We start from the raw sequence: 22,010 nt of genomic DNA on the forward strand, positions 1-22,010 counted from the left end.
AAAGAACTTCAATCTTAAAAAAAACCCCATCACATATTTATTTAATTATTTTTGACCACTGGACATCTTTAGTGAATTTTAAGTCCTTTAAATCTACACATCTTCTGGACTCTCCTTTCACTGGACTACATTTTTCACCTAGCAAATGGCCCAGGAACCTCAAAAGTAACTAACAAAGTCTTTACTAACACACCTACTATGAAGTGGATGTTAAACAAGTAGTCCATTTATCTTACAAATGGCTAATTAATTTTTTGGAAAAGCAAACCAAAACAACCCATATAAAAAGCAAACATGAACCAGCAGGAAAATGCAGTTACAGATGCCAGTACCCATGATTACTTTCCAAATGCTTAAAAAAACCCCACATCTATCCTGCAAAACAAGATTAATCACAATTTTACGCTACGGATAATTATTACAAGTACATATATTCAGACGTGTACAGATGGGGTTGTTTGTCCATTTTTAAACTCTGCAGTATTTGTAGTGTTCAAGCATTAACCCTTCCCCTTTGCATTACACCCGTGAGATAGGAGAGGACAGCGCATACCCTCCACAGTACAGCAAGCTGACATTACACAAGGCAGCTAACAGCTCTCAAATTGCAGTTGAAAGCTACTACTTTTCTTTTTAACTGCTGGTTTGTAATTATTTTCATGATGTGGAAAGCTCCAAGTAGCCTCTCCCACAAAGCAATGACTGGTTCTCTTTTGGAGAACAGTCCAAAAAAGATTTAGGTCTTTTTCTCAAGGCAGCACAACACTCAGTGTCAGCACTAACTTTCCATTTCAATTCAAAGTCTCACTAACAGGGAAATCTTCAATACCTTGCCCCTGGAATTATCCCAACAACCTTTTCAAGCAGAAGTTGCAGCAGCACTCTGCTACTAAGGCCCCTGAGAAACCTACTGATAGTCAGAAGTAGTAAGAAATCAAAGAACTTATGAAAGTATTAATTAGACTATCAACAAGGAAACTCATCAGATTAATTTACATTTTTATATGAATTCTGAAGACCATACAGGCTTGACTCAGTAGTTGGAATGACTCAGAATGCCTTTCTGAGCAGCAAATTAAAATTGCATTTGTTCTTTGCTGGACAAGCTGGGAGTTTCACTATCAGCATTCTCTCTAAAAGCATATATATAAAAGCATTTTGTCCTCTGACCTTTAGTACTGGCATAATCTCAAACTTTGGGAAGATGCCTTATTTCTGTGTCATTTCAGAAGAATTAAGGATTTGGTGCAGTATTAAAATAATGCACAAAAGGATTTCTGGATGGTACAAGACAGTTAATAACACACAATTAAACCCAGATCAGGAGGTTCTGAACACACCTGGACAGTTTAAAACAAGGGCAGTCATGGGATACAGAACCTTCTTAGTACAGATACTGAGAAAAACTGCCCCCCTTCCCCAAAATTTTTTTCGTATTTTGCCCTCATTTCAGTAAGAGTACATTCACTGTACAAATCCATGTCTTTATGTCATATGCATTTCAAATAAAAAAAACCTAAAAAAACCTAAGCAACAATTTAAAAAGGATGGCTAACCTAACTTTGTTCTCTTGCATTGTATAGACAAGGTTCTGACACCAAGAGATTCACATTCAAGTGGTGTTACAGAAAGAATTCTGTCAGACACAAACATCTTTTCAATTCCTTAATGCATTTCTCAATTCTACATCCAAGTCCTGAAGCCCATGAATGTGACCTTAACTATGATCAGTAGGTTGCAAAACTTATAATTTTTTTTCCATGATAGTATGTCATTGCTAAGAACAAACTTTTTGAAGCAGACTCTTCATCAATTACTTAGCATGCAAGGTCTTGGTTTCATTCTGCCACTGTTATGTCAGACATTTTGGGTGAGAGATCCGAACTACTCACCTCACTCTGTGGCTCCTGAATTACTTTGTAAAGAGATGAAATCAAAGCAGTCTTGTCTTTCAAGCTGGAAGCATAGCTGGATATGGATGCTTCTGGCAGTGTCTGAAATAAAAATATTATAACAATTTCTATCATTAAAATATAACAGCTATTTCAAGAAACAATCTTCCATTACAACTCACTGTTTATCAGAGTTTACTATAAACTAAACCTTGTTTCACAAAGAAATCCCCACTTTTCAGACCATGGCCAGAAGACACACTGCACTCTATCACTTTGCAATTTCATACGGAATGTAACAACAGCGGAGGGGAAATCGATTTTAAAAAAGTTACAAAAATGCAACAGCCACTGAAATTTCATTGTGAGATGTCAGTCTCGTGAAACTTTTACAGTTTTCAGATCCATACTTCATTAAGTTCTCAAGACTAACTGTACACACGTAGTGAACATTATTACCAGATACAGTATTACTATGGAAAAGCACAAATTCCAGTTAATAAAATTCCATCTCTTCTCTAACACTAAACACATTTTCTGCCAATACTTAAGAAGGTAAAAATCTAGTGTTTTTAACAACTCTTTTAGAAGCTGTACGTTTACATGTATGTAAGTCTTACAGTAATTTTTATCTCCAGTCCTTCAAAGGACTCCACTCTACAGACAGGAAAACGTATTTCCAGTGCATCTAAGCAGACCTGGAGCAAAACCTACAGTCATGTCTGGTACTCAAACCAATAAAATCATTCATCTATGGTATACATTTTCACTGCTCTCTGTCAGGAAGCACGTAGCCCCAAAGAGGCAAGGGAAAAAATCCCTTCAAGCAGACATTTGTATTTATTCCATGATCTCAGCAAAACCCAAGGTTACTATCTTTCATTTTCTACAGGATGCAAGCACTCCTTTGTACTTCACCAGCAGTGATTCAACACTTCTGGCTATATACTGGAGAGTGTATTACCTTGAACTCTGATAACCACTCCTCCACAACCCCAGTATCCACAGCTAACATCTTCCAACATCTGCTTCAAAACCTTCAGCCTGAAAGAATAAGCAAACACAGTTTGTGAATATTCCAGTCACTGCATTAAGTCAATGATGAAAATTAAGTCTCTGTGAATATTTAAAGAATCTCATCATGCTTTTACTTGTTAACATTTTACATGCTGACATTACTTTGAACTTTTATTGTACCTCACTTATGCACGCTGCTGGAAGCATTAAGCACAGGAGTCTTCACATACAGCAGTTTAATAAATTCCAGCTATGTATTGCGTGGGAAGTAAGTCAAAGATTTTCAGAAATGGAATTCTGAAAACAGAAAATATTACCTCCTCAATTTCAATTTATTTTTCAGCTTACAAGACTCGAGAGGAAACTGTATGGACTCACTGAAGAGAAAGGACTGTTTAGGTTTTTCCAAGTCAACCGCTATTCCCAGCCTGGAAAAGGTCAGTGAAATAAAGGCGGATGGAAAACCTTTCAGTCCTCCCCCACCATGGCAACTGCTGGACAATGAGCCTGCTGCCTCTGCATGGAGCCTAAGACAGAGTTCCCAGCCCAACATTCTGCCCAGTCTCAGACAGAGAGGGGTCATCAGCAATAGGGCTTGAAAGCAAGAGATGCAGAATGGCTACTGAAATTAATTTCTGATTTCTCTTCAATTTTGAGAAACCACTTAAAAACAACTGTCCCTTGGAGCAGCTTATTCTGACACAAAAGACCAAATATCATTAAGATACAAAACTACTATAAGTTAAAAGAGCATGGTGTTAGCTTATCTAAATTGTGCCCATGGATTTCAACCAGTGACAAAATTAAATACTCATCTGAGGAAAAAATTAACACTGTCTTGGTAAAATGTTCAGTCATGGGAGACATCCCATCAATTTTTACTTTGCCAGTTTAAAATTAGTTTTGAAGTATTGATATCCAAGTATGGGCTTGTCCAGGAAAAGACAAGGATAAGGATAGGAGGTAAGAATTGCCTTTTATAACACAAGTATTTTGTTCTGAAATTCAGACAGGAGTAGAGCATATACAGACTATATACAGTATATTTTAAGAAGCCTGAAGGGAGAGAAACTAGATATGGTAATAGCAAGAGCTCACTATAACCCTCCAAAGCAAGGGGAGTGGGGAAAGCCCAAACTTAAATAAGGCTTTAAGTAGTGACCAAGATATTTCAATGCACAGACAGGGTTGTGAGGAAATTACTATTCAGATATGAATGGCAAAAGGAACAAAACTGAATAGGCTGTCCAGCAATTACATTTTCAGAATCATTTTAATACACAATAATAACATATGGCAACCAGAGACTTTTGTGCCCCTTCTCCTAACTTGCATGATAATAAAATAACTAAATAATGGACTGGGACAGGCAAAATCCCAGGGAAGCAGCTGGAGCAATGTCCTCTCACAACCCTAGAGAGACACTCAAGTCTGCACAAAGCTTACGAAACTCTGCCTTTGGAGGATGAGACAACAACAGGGAAGAGTAAGCCAAGGAAGAGTAAGCATTTAATTTTTGGAGACCAGATCACTGCCATGGCTGGATATGGGCTCTTCAAGGATTGTGGGGAAGGAAAGCCGTTCTTTATTTGGGAGAGCAGCAGGGACACATGGAGCTCAGCCCTGCTGTGGACAATGAGACAGCTGGGAGCTTATGGGTCACAGATGAGAGGGCAGAACAATATGAGTGACATGATGGCAGGTGTTTGCTACTCATCATCAGAGCAAGACAAACCACAGGAACTGCTCTTCATATACAGCAGAAGCAGCCTTGCATTACAGGCACCTGGTCCTCACATTGAACATGAACTACCCTCTTATCTCTTGGAGGGCAAAGAGAAGAGGGAACAAGTGCATTGGTTACTACTTCCTCAAATGGGACGGAGGAGCCAAAGGCAGGCCCTCTGCTAAACGTACTAAACTACAAACATGGAAAAACTGGCTAGGGACACCAAGGTCACGACAGACACGGCTGCGATGACCACAACAAAGTAGGTCACAGAATCCCAGTAAGAAGGATCAAAGCAAGAAGGAGGATCAAGAATGTTCTAGAATGGTTCATGGGCTATTGCAAAAATAGCAGCAGTAGCAACAGGAAAGCTAGGGTTCCACAACTGAATTAGCAGGGATCTGCTGAGAGAAGATACAGAAAAGGCCCAGGTACTCACTGTCACTTTACTTCTGTTGTTACCAGCAAGAGCAGCCCCCAGGAACCCTGAATGTCAGAGCACAGAAAATTGCCTCAAGTGCCCGAGTGGCTGAGGAGTCTCCAATCAGAGCCACTGAAAACCCAGTTTGATAAGATCCTGAGCAGCCAGACACTTGTTCCAATTTTCACTACTTTGAGCAAAGGAGGCTGGACTTCATGATCACCAAAGATCCATTTAAACCTCATCCATTCTGTCATCCTGTACCAACAAAGAAATGGCAAGGACTGCCATGTATATTAATTTAGCTGAATACCAAGTCTTTCTGATCAGCACTGACAGTCTCTGGAGGCACAACAATGAAAATACAGAGGAGCAGCCTCAGCTTAGGTTGTGTGTGAGACCCTGCTGGGAAGTGAGGCTTTGAAGGATGACACCATGTGCTAACAAACACAAAGACTAGTCCTACTACAGTCATTGAAGCAACCACCTTGCCAGTTCCTACAGAATCCCACAACCTACTAGCCCTGCCTTCATTCCTATGAAGGTGGACAAAGGCTTTTGCAGCATCCCATGCTTCAGCCCAGCTGACAATAGCAACCATTCCCTACTGAGCCCCATTAATAGCACAAATACCTATCCTAATACTGATCGCTCAAAGCAAAAATCCCATTTTTTAAAAGAGCCAAGAGGAGTCCTGGATACACCAAGTCCATAGTTGATACAACATATCCAAAAGATTCAATTTTTTTCTCACCCTACTCTAGTGACCCATCAAGCATTATTTTCAGATTAAAGGTTCCCAGAGAACAGAGGCTTCATTTCACCAATAAAAACAGTAAGAGCATCCTTGGCTGGCATTATTCATTGGAATAATACTTTAAGTTTTTATGACTAATTTTATGACTAAGTATTTAAAGATTACTCTTTTTTTTTTTTTTTTGCAACAGCGTGAACTTTTGAAATTACACTTGTAGAAAAGAAATAGGACAAAGTTTTTTCTGATCAGATCTTTTATATTTATTTTTAAAGTAGCAGAGGCATTTCACAGAGAAATAAGGCAGTAGAAACATACAGGGGATAGACTGTCCTTATTTTACCTTCATACTTTAAAAAATCCATACATATCTGCTTAAACCACAGCAATACACATTTGAGTATCACAAATAAGAACTCTTAACTTTACAATTATTTTGCATGACGGCAAGGATTATGTGTTCAACTGATATCCTCCAAAAGGAAAAAAAAAGCTTTAATTCCACATATCAGCTGTGTGGGATCTATTTAAACAGGCAGACAACCTACTGCTTTACTGAGGATTGCCTCATTTTGTTCTAGTTACATAACAGATCAAGTTGGACTGAGCACAATATTTGGAATGAGTTGGAAAACCCAAGACTTTTCCAAAAGAAGGATTAACAAGTTTCAGTTAACAACACAATTTTTTGCTGAAGCCCACAAAAAGTTTTTAAAAAGTAACTCCAGAATGGCATTTTTAACACTTAAGTGCACCAAAATAAGGCTTAATTTATAGCATCTGTTAAACTTCTACAGAAAAAAAATACCCAGAGGATTAAAAAAACCATGCCTTAATTACAGCTTTGTTTCAGTGGATATAACTGCAAGATACAGGAGACTGTAAACATGAGATGTCCCAGCCACTCCAGAATTAAAGCAACATAAAGAGGATAAAGTAAATACCTGCTACTTTGAGGATAAAAAAAGCAGGGAAAAAAAGTGTAAAATTGCATTAAGAATGTACTTTATAAATACCAAAACTGGAAATTCAAATAACACAGCAAACACTACACAGAATTTTTCACAAAAAAAGTCTTACTTTAAGGTACATCAGTATGTAATTCTCTTTAAATGATTTTTTTTTGTCTCTTCCTACTAAGTCCTTGCAAAGCTTTCCAATGAGAGTTGGAGTTTGAGAACTTCTTTAGAAACAACTTTTGTCACCATAAATCAAACAATACTTTGATTAAATGTGAAGAGGAGCTTCAAATGTCCCCATGCTCCTCGTTCATTTGGATCTCCTGATGAAGACTGTTACAGGAAAGAGAAGTCTCAATTATTTACATGCCACAAAACTACCTGTGATGGAGCTCAGTAACAGCCAGGTGGTTCAGGACTGCTGAATTTTTATTAGACAATATATATTCTTAGTTTATCTCACACATGAAGTTAAGCCACTTTAGGTAATATTCTTGCATTGCAGGTCTTATCTTCATATTTGCCACATGAAAGCAGGCATACCTTATGCAGTCTAGCTAACACATGGCTAATTGTCTGTATTTATATGGCTAATATAACCTGTATTCTTGTGCCTTGTGAGTTAAAAGCACTTTTATTTTCCACAAGACTCCCAACGTGGATCAGCCGCCAAAGACAGGATTTAAAATAAATAATAATTAACAAGTTCCCAAGTCCTCAGCAGCCTCTGACAGCTGTTAATTGGTCTTGCTCTATTCTAATACAATAATGTAAGTCTCCTTCCTTTGGAAATTACAATTTTTCTTTTGTTTCAAGGTGAGTAGTGTAACTTGAATAAGACACCAAAGAAATTTATTGGACAAAAGCAAGTCTCAGAAGAGACTTCTACAAAGTCCCTAAATAGGTAATTTTCCCTTCCTCACCCTTTACAGCACAAATATATCAGGAACTTACTGAATTTCCTGTTTTTAATAGAGGAGGGAGAAAAAGTTACAGGCACTGAGTTGGCAGAGGGCCAGCCAAGACAAATTAAGACATTGTCTGGGAAATTTACTAATGCATCCATCTACTTGGATTTTCATACCTGTCACACAAGACTTTAATAATATCAAATTGTGTCTTTGAATGAAATCACAGACAACACATGCACAGGCTTTTCTTTAAAAAGAAATTCTCACAATAGGTGGCTTTCTTGCTCTTTACAGCTACCCAGCATTTGTGGAATGCATCCACAGAATGCAAGTGTGTAAATGCAGTCTGGATTAAATACAAGGAGGCTGGACTTGGATAAAGAACGAATGCTTGAGTTCTGAAGAACTGACCTTCTGAAACCACAGTATTAGACATTTGCTAGGGAAAGTCACAGAGCTGGAAAAAACAAAAACAGGAGCCAAAAACTGCTCAAGTCTCATCCTCTGGGAATTGCTGGAAGAGTAGAGTAAGCATATACTGTGTCTTTACCTAATCTGTAAAGTATCTGCTTGGAAGTCTGCATTATTTGCTAAAAAAAAAAAAATTAAAAAAAAAAAATTAGCTAAAAGGGCCACATGAAGCAGAAAGTTAAGCTATTTATGAACCATCAGCGAAAATGTGTCAACTCACCCCAAAACAGGAACAAAGTAAACTTGTGAGCATTCCAGCATTCCATTAGGATGCATCAGACCCATAAGCATAAGAGATCAAGCCCCCAGTAAATGTTCATCTTCTGTTCTATAGTAGTTAGCACACAGAAGTAGGGATGGGCCAATGAGGACTCAATTTTTCTTCCCTTTTGAAGCGGTACAAGAAATATTAAAAACCTTTTAGTCAGCTCTTACTTGATTCATCAAGCTCATTTAAAGGACTACAGTCTACATGTAAAATTCACATTGCTGAACCCTTTCTTCTCCCTCACTTCACAAAGACACAATCCTTGGAAAGCCACAGAACAGGAAAGAACACTCAGGCAAGTGTATTCTTGATTCAATTGCCAAAGAACAGAATGTATTTTCCTGATGTTAATGCACAACTCAGTGATACAGTGATCTGTTCATCTTCTATACAATTTTGAATATGGTCAAGTTGTTCTGTTCAGATACTTGTAGGTGCAATAACGGCCAGCAAAACACTTGAAGTCTCTTGAGAAAAGAAACAGATGCTACTGTGGACTCCAAAAGCCACTCTGACAGGTTTCAGAAACCACAAAGGTCAGGCCTGACTTCTTGATTTTTTCAAACTTCCACAAAGAAACAAACACCACATTGTGCTAAGCCTGAAACAGTCACATGTTCTATTCAAATATACAACTGCAAACAGTGCTCAGAGACTCGGTATCAAATATTCTCTGATAATTGCCATCTTCAGCTTAAAACAGGACAGCTATGGTGCACCAAACATCACTGACTTAGGCTCAGGCAAATTCCTAAAATGGTTATTTCAGCATCTTCTAACAAGAGAAATAACAAGTTGTAGATGACACTAGAGGTGACGGGCTCAAAACGAGAATTACCAAAAACAATGTAGGAAGGAAGTATGCACTGAGGTCCAGGTAGATGAACTTTACGTAAGTGCACAGAAAAAAAACCCACTGGGACATATGCATGGAAAATCTATCCAGAGCCACTAAATATATAAACACTTCTATTCAGAAAGCTGGAGTCAAAGGTTGCTCCCCCAGCACACTCTTCCAGTTTTCTCTCAGTTCCTTTCTTGGCCTCTATTAACAGCCACTGCTAGACAATAAGGTTTCAGAAATTCTCATCTGGTTTCCTATGGTCATTCTGCAGTCTTCTGCATAATAAAGTAGTGAACACTAAAAAATAACTGTTCTGAACATTGGTTTCCAGTCGTTTGTAAAGATTACTCAACCATAGGAAGAGAAATCGCAGTCAATTTTAATTTCATCTTGCCAAAGGCATTATTCAGTTTTGCTTCTCATTTTCCCCTCCCCTCTGTCAGTGACAGAAGCAACCATAGACAGAAGCTCTTATCTAGAGTTCACACTTTGTATCACAATGTGGAACATCAGCTTAAAGAGTCAGGAGTCAGTGGACTCTTCCATAATATATATTTAAAAAATACTTCCTGATCCTGTGCACATATGCTTCTCCAACAATTTAACACTTGGAATATGACAAAGTGATAGATATTTGTCCACCAAATGGAAAAGTCCTCCTGAATGATATCCATTACAATTAAAAAAAACCCCACATGTATTAATATTCAGCCACAGATGACAGACCTCAATTCGGTTTTGGTGCCAGCAATTAAGGAAAAAAATAGTCTATAGAAAGCAACCATACATCAGCTAGACCATATAGAAACTATAAGTAACTGTCTTAAATGCAGTTGTTTCTTGTGCAAAGTATCTAGTACCACAGAATACTGTTTGGAGGTTTCTCGGCTGTAAAGCATCAAATACTTGATGTATCAAACTGTAACTCAGTCTTCTACAACCTTTCAATTCTGTCAAGAGAGGAAAAAAAAACCAAAAACCAACAAACCTGTGGTTGAGGTCATGAAACCACAAGGCCATTTACATTGCTGGTAAACAGTCACACAGGCACACATGACCCAAAACACTCATGATTAAAGCTTTCTAAAAAGTCTCAAGCAGAAGGTAAGACTCCTAATAGGACAGGCTTTGGAAGATTTTAATCCTGATCTTTGACTCCTGGCAAATTTATTTGCTCAATTTCAGATTAGCAATCAATTACAAACCACATTTGTACTCAACTAACCTTGTACTCAACCTTTCCTACCAAGGGGAATTGTTTCCCAAGAAAACAAAATTACTCATGCCAGTCAAGCAGGTCACCAGGATAGAGATAAGAGACTACAAGCACTGATATATTCACCTGAATTTATACAAGCCATAGTAAATCAGACCTATATTGTTTAGGCAGGGCAAAAGCAGCCCTAACGGTACAGTGCCAAAATGAAGCAAGACAAAATAACTTCCACAGCTTGAATTTTATTTTTTCATTGTCCTCTACTACTTCTTCCTTGCTGCCTTTTTTAATCCTGCTTTACTATTTCTTCCCCGTTGCCTACTGCACAAAGGCACACTCTAAGTACATCTGCCATGTTGAAAAGCATAGTCAGCCAAAACTGACCGCCTGTAAGACAACTTACTCCAGTTACACCCCATTCTCTGGCATGCAGAATCCCTACTCTTCCAAACTATTTCATCTGCAGCATATCCTCAAATGTTAGCTTTTCTATCATCTGTAATTCATCAATAGTTTCATTACAGGGAAATGAAGTAAGATTTATTACTTTCAAAGCAGTTTTTTTAGCAGCTAAAATATACTTGCCTCCACTTTTATTTCATGCAAACATGACTGTTTACATCTTATTGACTCTTTAAGAAAGAACAGATATATAAACAGCATGATCTTAGACAGAATAAAACACACATAATTGAAAAATCTTGTCTTAATTATCCTTATGTTTTCTGGATTAATATACTTAACTGTTCCAACACACACAAAGAAAAATCAAGATAATAACTATGTGCATCATACAGAAATAGAATTTAAATTAAGCCACATAAAATGAGTACAAGCACAAGCTTAACCAAATAAATGAACTAAAAAGCTTTAGAAATCTTGTCTGTTTTCTATGTATCAAGACTTCCATAACTCGTATCAGTGAACTGGCAATTAATTCCAGAGTACATGACACAGTGCTCTTATCAGTTCTGTAAGGAAAAGCGATGCTGTACAAGTTCACCACAGACAAGAAACATTCTGTACAGAACCCCAAACATACTTACTTTTCTTTTACACCTTAGTTCCCTAAGCCCAAAGTACACTACATCCCTATGAAGTTAGGAAGCTTTCTCAAAACCAAAGGCCAATTTAAAACAGTGAAATATAATAAACTATAGGGAGAATAATTGTGTTGCAGCTTTAATTTTAGTATTGCATTTAAGTCTTGAACTAAGCAGTGGTCTTCTCAAAAGCATGGAGCACTATTTTGGTAGCAATGCTGTGACATGTAGTTCCTTGCCTCCTCAACCTTCAATGCTACCACAGTATTACCTTTACAGGCAGTTATTCACTTAATCTATTTGTGAAGTCAATTTGCTGCAAGCTAATTTTAAAAACCAAGTTTTGTTTTCTAAGTGAAAATTGCAAGTCATCTCATGTTAGAGTTTGTTCAGAACATTCAGCCATATGAAAAGAAAGGTGTTGGGTAATTCAGCTGCTGAAAGGCTCTCAGTGCAAAGCATGCACAGGCAGATGCTGCACAATAGCTTGAGTATGACTAAAAAACATGTGGAGAACCGAGCAGGGCCTGAACCCAGTCTCTGAGCATTGACTGTAAAAGACACAATTTTAACACCTTCTACCATTACAGCACATAGTTTCAGATAGTACAAATCCAGAAGCATTCATCTGGCAAGTAGTTTAGCAGTGACCTAAAAGGAAAAAGACGCAGTTCCCAAAGCAGGACAGGAGTTTGAGAGACTCTTCACCTGCTTTTAGCAGCAACATTAAGAATGCAAGACTTTTGACCAAAACTTCGCAATTCTGCTGGCTAAGAGTGAGATTTTTGGAGACTGCCTATTTTCAACCCTGCTCTAGGTATCTGCACCTCATTCAATTTGGAAAGCAGAGATGTCTGCCTGTAAAACCATGACAACCTGCAAGCCAGACACTAACTTTAGAAGATCCTACACAAGCCACACGAGGAAGAAATTTTGTAGCAGCTCTTGGGACTTCATTTCAACTCAGTCGCCCTTCTGCCTCCATAAAATGCGAGGAGCTCCACAAACTGAGAACTGAGAAGTCCCTGGTGCTTAAGTGACTTATGATAGGTTCAGGCCAGGCCAGGGTTAATTTCTGCAGTAGCTAGGAAGGGCATAGCCAGGATCCATAGCTATTTTATACCACCTCATCATTGCCAGGGAAGCACTCTGGGTAGCCAGCTCTGCATGGTGAGCGATCACATGTGAATTGTTTCCCTATTTTGTGCACGTTGTTATTGATAGTGTAGCTGTTACTGTTCACTTTCTTATTCCATTTCTGTTTCCAGTAAATTGTTCTTATCTCAGCCTGTAATCTTTACTTTCTGTGCCCCTAATGCTCCTCTCTATCCCTGCACAGGAGAGGCAGAGGGGGAAAGGGAGACTGAGCGAGTAGTTGCGGTTTGGAAGGTTTCTGTGGGAACATTAAATTGGGGAATACCATTGCTAAGCAAGGACAGCCTCATCTGGTAAAGTACAGGCCTCTTTCAGGCCAAACCTATTCCAGGGCACCCAGCCCTTCACAAAGAAAAGAGAACTCTCCCCAGGGCTCCCAGCGACTTCTCCGGATCGGTTGTGTCACCGCACTGGGCTACCCAGGGAAGATCTACAATGTAGCATAATATCATACATGATCCAATACAACTGCAATGGAAAGGTTTCATTTTCACTCCAGAGCCTTTATTTTAAGTAAGTGCTATGATACATCCCATCACCCTAACCCTACCAACCAATGCAGCAGCATTAGCAGTCCTGATAGCTTTCTATCTGCAAAATATTATCTCCAGTGTACCACTCTACCATTTTCTCAAATATCATCAAAGAAAAGCAGGAACCTTGCTATCAGGAATATACCCAGATTTTATAGCAAAAAAAAGGTTTATTATAGTCTACTGACAGGTGTTTTAGTAGCTCATTTTCACAGGGGAAAAAAACCCCCCAATCTATACCAAGGTACATTTTCCAGAAGAGGGGTGCATCAATACTGCAAATAACCTTAGGACTTAGTTTTAGTGGTGGATAACTGCTCCCTGTTAAATTACAGAATTAAAACTATCCATCGACATATGCATGCAATGCATGTATTTGGCTGTGTTAAACAGTTTCAGGAGAAACATGCTTTATCTCTTCATGACAGTTCTCTTATTCTTCCTCATTCCTTCACATTCCCCCACCCCCACAACAGCCCGTCTGCATACACTCACAAGACTAGACACATTCACTTGAAAAACATTTCAGAGCAACTAAGAACAATTTTGTGGGTTTTTACATACTCTGCAAGATACAGAAAAACATGACTTCTCAACTAAAATTTTTAGAGGCAGGACCCACACTTCTGTCTCATTCAGAATCCAATACATTAAATGTTCTACTGTCACATATAAATGCTGTAGTACAGACAAAATATATGCAACTCAAAGTCTCAAGAGAATTTACTACCCTGTATGTCTTGCTCTGCATTGTAATTTTTTTTTAAGTCAAATCCCAAAAGCATAATACTGTCAAAGCAGAAAAGGATTATAATTCTCTTACACTAAGAGATGTATTAATTTAGATTGAATTCATGTTAGATGAAAAAGCTTTTAAAATAAAAAGTTCCCATTTCATGAAAGCACCTAAAGGTCAGAATATTAATTATTCCAAGAAATAGAAAGCTAATAAAACTCAAATTATACAGGTTCTGGAAGGACTCTTTATTTGAGTTCAGATTTCCAAGTTAATTGGTATTATCAAGTAATCTGCCATTATTCCAAAGTCACAACAACAGAAAGTTTCTAAAGAATTTATATTGTTACCACTTCAGTAGCAGAAAACAGTTTAAGATTTAAAATAACAACGCATGCATTCATTTTCTTTTTCTCTTTTATTTGCATTCTCATTAAATCACACAATGTCTTCTGCTCAAGACAGGCCTGACTTTTAAGAGCATTATTACATATCCCACGTATCTAGTAGTTCTAGAAGAAGTGAGTGGTGCTTCTATAATCAGTAATCAATTCAGAGTTCTGGCTTAGAGTACAAATCTGATGATTTAGAGCCAGGCAAATATTTCTGTAGCCTAACTACAAAGTGATCAAAATTTATTTCTGTAATAACCTCAGGTCTGTGAACTTGAGAACTTGATTTAGAGTACTGTGCTTACAAGCTGTGTCTGAGAAGTCACTTGAATGGCAGACACAGTTGTGACAATACATGGAAATTGGTCATTGACTGCACATGTATTTGGGGCATAGTGGACTGGATGAACCCCAGCCAAAGGACATCAATACAGTCCAACAACCCTTGGACACAACATGTTCTGCTTGTAAAAACTGTCATAAGCATATGAAAGAAGTGCTGCAATGAACCAAGAGCAAAGCAAACTCCATCACACTGGATGAAAAAAACCTAAATATAATCTAAGTGAATGGTGACTTTTCAAACCATATGACATTTGAGGGGTGAGGGTTAATAGCACAAAACAAAAAGGTCACACACCTATCATTTAACATCAATAGACAAATTTAAGGAACTTCTTCAAGGGTGTGGCATCATTTGGTTCCTGTTTCATCACTCAGTTAACTTTCTTCGCCCACTTTTGTCAGTTCCTCTATTTACTGTACAAGCAGGACCTTCATCTAGGTGCTCCTTCTTCCCTTGACATCAAATGTATCCACATCCTTCTCCACCTACTGAATTTATACAGGACTTTTATTCTACCACACCAAGAAGCAGCTGTAAATGGTTAAGGCAGTCTCTGCCACTGTTTCACAGAACTGGAGCAGCTTTGTGAGCACAGGTGAACTAGCACCCACTTCTTTACCAAAACAGGACAAAACCTAAGCCACTTTTGAATACCACTAAAATAGGAATGAACTAAAGATTTCCATTACTTCCTTAAGGAATGAATGAATGAATGTGTGCACTATGTACACAAGGGAACAGCACAGTTTAGAGATCTCCTGTGACTATGTTGTTTTGGGTAGAAAATCATTATCATTCTTCCCTGTGCAGCTACAGTTTGCCAGTAACAGTCTGGAAGAAATTATCACTGCACAAATAACGATTCCATTCTAGTAAAAACCCTTGGTACCAATGCAAATGCATATGCTTTACATATTCTTAAATTTCAGCCTAAGAACAAAGAGAATGATATTGAAAATACATATACCAAACTAAAGTAAGGCAGCAAAAAAATTAAAAGTAGCAGAGACTGCAAATTTACTCAGCCAATCCCCAGCATGATGCAGAAGTGCTGGAAGAGTAGATCTGCTATATTTGTACACGTTACTGAAGTCAACAAAACTTCAACCAATTCCAGCTGAGACAACAGAATCCTGTTACTCCAAGCTGTATCGTTACAGACTAAGCAAAACAGATGTTTCCTATTTTGTGTTTCACTGAGTAACAGAACAAATTTGATTGCCTGAAGTGTCTCATCACAACATGACTGTTGCAAAAATACCCCTAATTTACAGTGCTGACACATAATGCTGAGAAAACAGGGAGAGGGGTAAAGAAACTCAAACTTTTTTCCTCAGCTTTACAGTTAAATATAAATCACATTCTCTTTAAGTCAGGCAGAAATTCGTAATTATTATACCAGCACTCACAAAGCTGCAGATGCACGTGTAAGCAGATGCGCAGAATTACTGTCACAAGCCCCTCACCTGCTCCTCTGGCTGCTGCACTGGGAATTTAGTTCAAAGCAGGGGGAAAAATGCAGGAGCCTATTAGTCTTTCTACAGCTGACATACGGAGTCAATACAATTAGGAACATAAGACATGTGAGCGGAAAGACTGCAGCTTATTGAGCCTAAAAGCTGTAACTGAGTAAAAACAGTAGCACGTCTGCAGCATGTGACATGAAGCAGGCAGGTATTTTGGCACAGCCTAAAGGAAGTCAATGAGAAATATATTCTTTTAACTGAGTATATAGTAATTGGTTTAACCAGATGTGCTATTAAGCACAAACCGTAGGATAATACTCAGCATTTCACTGGCAAAACGAGTCTAAATTGACTGTAAGGAACATAAAATTGTTGCTTTAGCACCAAGAGCTAAGGAACCTCCCAACCCTGCTCCTTCCCCCACTTTGATCACACTGCTCTCCCCTTCATCAGCCTAACACCAAATACATGATGCTGCAGTCTACCTACTTCAAATCTGGAAGAAACACAATTTCCTTCAGCCAGCAAATACTGCAAAGGAGTATTTACCAGAAGAAAAAAAAAATCCTTTTTATACCTGAAGATCCTTTAGTCTGCTACCTCAGGTAAAGATGCAACTGTAGCATACCTGACGTGTTTTGCACAGTACACTGAAAATATTCACAGTACCCTAACAGAGAAGGTAGCTGGTGTTAAAACTTGTCAAATACAATTTTAAAAAATTTACTAGGTCAGCTTAATGCTTTTACACATATTCCAGTCGTCTCCTTTAATACAGAAAATAGTACTAAAGGATTGAAAAGAATTAATAGAAAATAATTGCTTTTACAAATCACTACATAGTACAGCCTTGTCCATTAACCAGATGCTCATGGAGATCTTATATTATCCACCACTAGCTCCTGTACAATACTCAGACTACTAGACAGGTTAATTGTTGAGTATTATATCTAATTTCCTACCACATATTTAAAGTGTAATGGGATTTTTTCCTCCTTTCCTAAAAAAAAAAAAAAAGAAAGAACTGCAATAAAATATAGCAAAAGGAGTGAATCATGGTGTTTAGTATTAGCAAAATATTAAAGGTGTATGCACTGTTTGTCAGGTTGAAATTAATGCCTTGCTGAAGCATAAATATTTATCCAGTGCAAACAGCAGGAAACCTTAGGAGACAGCATGGCTTTAAGCACTGAAGTGTGTTAATTAGTACCCAGTGCAGCTTCAGAGCATGCTATGCTATTTTTAAATAAAGGTTAGATTCCAGATAGAGAAAAGTTGAGATAAGATAGCCTAACAAAGCTGTATTTAATAGCCATCAAAAGTGCCCCAAGTATACATTTTTTATCACAAAGTTTAGAATGAGAGCTCTTGTGCCAATCAGGATGGAATGCAGAGGATGGAATGCAAATACTTAGCAACTTTTGCATCAGCAATAACCATGTTTTACTAGTATTACTTTCACCTACATTTATTTGCTATGCTTCAGTTGCTACACAGCATTTCATATCATCAGAGGTTAGAAATGGAGAAACAAAAACATACATCTGTTTTGAAGAGATAACCCATTTCTAAGTCTCCATCTCAACACTCAGATGATTCTTCAGCATTGCTGGTCATTTATAAATTAAGAAACGTTTCATGCACAACCTCACTTTCCATGGCATTCTCCATATACAAGAGTGATGATAATTAAGTATCTGTCCAAATTCCATGTCCTTTATTGATTCCAGCTCTAATAAATAATGCTACTAATAAATACTGTTTATTGAACCCATCTGTTTTACATTTGTACACCATTTAGAAGTTAACCTGAAGCCTTATAAACAGAACCCTTAATTCACTGCACAAACACCTACACCAACATCCTCCCCTTTCTGGCACAACAGGACAAAATAGTGTCACATTCAGACAATTTCGGGACTCACTTGGCTGTAAGTTATACTGCTTTCACTCACTGTCTTTCCAGTTGTTAGCAAAGCATGTAAGTTCATGTGGGGATGTGACCAAAGAAATTGCCATAAATAACAGCTGCCCTCACAGACTCGGCCAAGATGCTATTTTTATTCTGCTCCTCTTGAACGTGGTCCTGATTAGGGCAAAGGCTTCAAAACAGTTTCACCACAAGTACAAGAAAATACTTCACATCCAGCACTAATTTAGAAGTGCTATAAGCTGAAAACTATTACAAGTTCTTCGATCTTTCAGAAGTTGGTTTTGGTGTTTTGTATTTTGTTGGGGTTTTTTTTTTTGGTATCTAATACAAGAGTATTTGAGTTTTCATGCGAGCAAAGTTCCAACACAAATTCTGATAGAAATCTGATTTACAGAAAGAACAAATGCAGAAGCATTTTTCACCTTTCAGCCTTTAGCACAACTTTTTTAAAGTTTTCAAATAACTTTAAGTAATTCAAGTGTCAGTTGTTTATAGAGAAAATCTCAAGTTCATGCAGAAGCACTTAGTCTAAAAAGTGTGGGCATACACTTACGTGTTATAGAGTAGAGTCTGGCCATTGCAGGAATAAACATTTTAATGGCATGCAGAGCTGGAGCAGCAGCTTTAAACACAGCCTAGCAGCAATATGCAGTTGCTACACATTAAAAACATTTTCATACTTTAGTACTCCTTGTCTTCAACAACACTGACGCAGATTTCTGTCCTTATCCTGACACCTTGTTGCTGCCTTCCAAGATGATCCCACAAAGCATTTCGAATAAACTAATCCAATTTAAGTTTTTAAATAACTGATGCTAATAAAAAATGCTTTAATTCCAACACATTCTCCACTTCCAAATGTGCATTTCATACATCACCATTTCAATTCTAGCAACTGAGAACAGCAAACACCAAAAGGGCTATTTTTCCTGGAACAGAAAGAAAACACAGATTTAAAGAAAAGATCTCAGGCCTAAAATTCTAATTTAAGTGGTCTTTTATATATATACATATCCTTGCATAATTAAGCAGAACAGCATTAACAAAACAAAAGCTGTAATTCTCCTAAGCAGGGAAACTACAAGATTCCAGTAAATCAACAACCTATCTCAGCTACATCCTACCAAGTACAAACCAACACACTGAAAGACACTGCATATAAACTGCAGGTTTTAAGCATGCTGTATTTCCATAATCCCATGGAAGTCTCAGAGATTAGACAGGGTCACTCCAGTCAAACTCTTTAACCTCAGAATATAATTACAGATGGGCAGACTTCAGTTTTTCTGAAGTGTACAAGATTTGGACTCTAGTTCTCTTCAAAGAAAATAGAGTATGCAGGCAGGGAAGGTCAGACTGGCAGGCTTTTCATTTCCTACACAGCCAGATCAGATCTCCTGCTTAAGTTTCATGCACCTTGCTCATGGAAGCCTGACTGCTGGGTAACACTGGCCATACCGCACGCGAGTGCAGTGATTCACAGGTGTAACTTCCACTTCTGCTAACAAAACTACCCACACAGTCCCATGGGAGACCTAAGGATAGATCAGCTTTCTACCCAGCCTTCCATTTGTGAGAGAGGAAGCGTGCTAGGTTATGCAGAGAGCGCATCTGTCAAAGGGAAGGGCTGGGAATGAAACCTGACCTGGCAATTCACCTAACGGATTTAAGTCTAAAGCTCTTCCTGGCGGAGGTTTTGTGTGTTTGCTGAGTGCACAGGTGATCTTTGTTAAGAGCACAAGAGCTACTACATTTTCATATTCTCATCAACATAAACATTTATGCCTCATGTAAGTTTCATCCTAAAGCCTGAAATACTCCACAAGCTCTTAGTCCCAAAGGGAAACCCGAGAACTGTGACTTTTCTCTTAAATAATTTTGCAAACCATGCATTCTCCATACAATCTGACAAAACCACAGTGTCACATCAGACCATTTATTTTCTAATTAAAATAACCAGACGTTAGCCAACACTTTATAACTAATAATTTATACCTCCAGAATGAACAATATGATTTTCACATTGCATGCATTAAAGTCAGTGACAGGTTAAGAAGACAACCTAATATGTACCTCAAGGCAGGCTTTAATGAAAATCAATTTCCATGAGGAAGGTTCAAGATACTGGGGTTTTAGAGGAACATGTACTATGAATGAGACTTCAACCCATTATTATGACTTATTATTAGGTTTGACCCAGTCACATGCATCAGCAAATGGGCTTGTCTCCCAGTTTAGAGCCAGCCCCACTGTGCTAAGTAAAACACAGATGACACACACCACTTGTAGTGCCCAGCCTTACAATATCTCACGTACATGCTTGTGATACAAGTCCTCACAAAATCAGAATCCAAGTGACTTAACTACCCAGCTATGCCTGGGAACATGTCTCCCATGGACTCTCTCAAGTGAAAGCAAACCCGCCCATTCAGGAGACTACAGCAGAATTTCAATGTGATCCTGCCCCTGACAGCCTTTTTCCTTGGAAGAAGCTTTCTGATTAAATATAACATGTCCCTTTAAAACAGCTCACCACTGCAAGGAAGTGAATTGTTACAGTTAATAAATCATCGCAAGTAGTATAGAACTTCCCCAAAAATATCATCCCTCTGATAAAAGGCCTATTAGAAGTGCCTTGCCTCACGAAGAGATTATTACAGAAGAGAAGCGGTCAGGTTTTGTATTTCAAAATTAGCGGCTTTATATTTTTTCCTACTCTGGAGGAAAAAATACACCCAAAAACACTGCCAGAAGGATCTAAAATTCAACTTCAAAGTATACTACTTTTACCAAAACTATTTCACTGATGAAACTACAATAGATTGCAAATTAATTTGACCACATTACACAACATTACTTATTTTTGTAACATAAAATAACTTGTTGAAAGGTGGAGAGAACAAAAGCAAGATGCCATTAGAGGCATGAAACTATATAAACTTTAAGGTCCCTTCTAACCCCAACTTTTCAATGATACTGTGGAAAGCACAAACTTCTGAAAAACCACTGTAGCATGTAAGTCCATCATTGGAGGGAAAAACTGCAGAAAAGCCTTTCAGACACGACAAAATGCAGTCATCAATGTCACTCTACACTTTAGTCCATAACATGGCTTCTTGCAGCTTTGCAGTGCAATTTGCTCAGCTTGCCTTAAAAAAAGTCACTAAATCTGAATTTGCAGCTAAGGATCCCAACACCAACCACGTAACAGAAATTTTAATATCTGGCTCTTCTACAGTTATCTCCTCACACACTGGCAGTGTAGGTTAAAACTCCTGAAAGGTCCATACTAGCAGGACTTCGTAATCTTCAAGCACACAAATCTGCTCCCTGTGAACCTAAGGCTGGGGAGCTTTTTCGGCAGAGAGCTAGAATTCAATTGGACGGGAAACAAACGTGATGGCTGTCGGGATTACACGGGACAGGACAAATCCACGGGCACTACCTTTGACACACAAAGGCCACTTGGATTTAACGTGCTCCAAGTTAAAGCAGGAAGCCCGCGGAGGCGCAAGCCCTGCGGCGCTGCCCGCTGGGATTCCCCAACTCCGCGATCCTAACTGTTGCTGCCACCTCCCGCATCCCCGCGGCGGGCACCAACTCACGGCGGCGGCGGCGCCGCCAAACACACCCACAGCACGGGTCAGCACCAAGGCGTTCCGCAGCACGCCGCCAACTCTGCCCCAAACCTCCCCACGAGGCTCCGTGGCGGCACCGGGAAGCCGCTGCCAGGCACCGCGCCGCCTGCCCTGCTCCGGGGACGCCGCGGGAGCAGCTCCTTTGTCTCTACCGCAGCCCCGGCCGCCTTCTCCCGGCGGCACAAGGCGCCGCTGCCCCGCCGGCCCCCAGACGCCCGGGCGATGCCGCCGCTTGCCCGCCGTGCCCTGCCGCGGCCGGACCGGGTGCGGGCGGTGCGCGGCGAGC

The 22,010-nt window shown here is 38.9% G+C and overlaps 1 protein-coding gene across 3 annotated transcripts in view; it reads right to left on the reverse strand.

The window, feature by feature from the left end:
• Positions 1-22,010, reverse strand: part of FAM126A (family with sequence similarity 126 member A) — a 43,320-nt gene that overhangs the window by 20,840 nt on the left and 470 nt on the right. For all 3 annotated transcript variants that reach the window (XM_041466355.1, XM_041466354.1, XM_041466356.1), the window contains exons 2-3: positions 2,857-2,936; positions 1,893-1,994 (exon numbers count right to left, since the gene is read on the reverse strand). In XM_041466355.1, coding sequence (XP_041322289.1) covers positions 1,893-1,994; positions 2,857-2,907 — 153 coding nt within the window. In that variant the 5' untranslated portion in view covers positions 2,908-2,936. The remainder of the gene's footprint in view (positions 1-1,892; positions 1,995-2,856; positions 2,937-22,010) is intronic.

This window comes from Pyrgilauda ruficollis, unplaced genomic scaffold, assembly GCF_017590135.1.
Source record: "Pyrgilauda ruficollis isolate IOZ18807 unplaced genomic scaffold, ASM1759013v1 scaffold2, whole genome shotgun sequence".
Classification (NCBI taxonomy): Eukaryota; Metazoa; Chordata; class Aves; order Passeriformes; family Passeridae; genus Pyrgilauda; species Pyrgilauda ruficollis.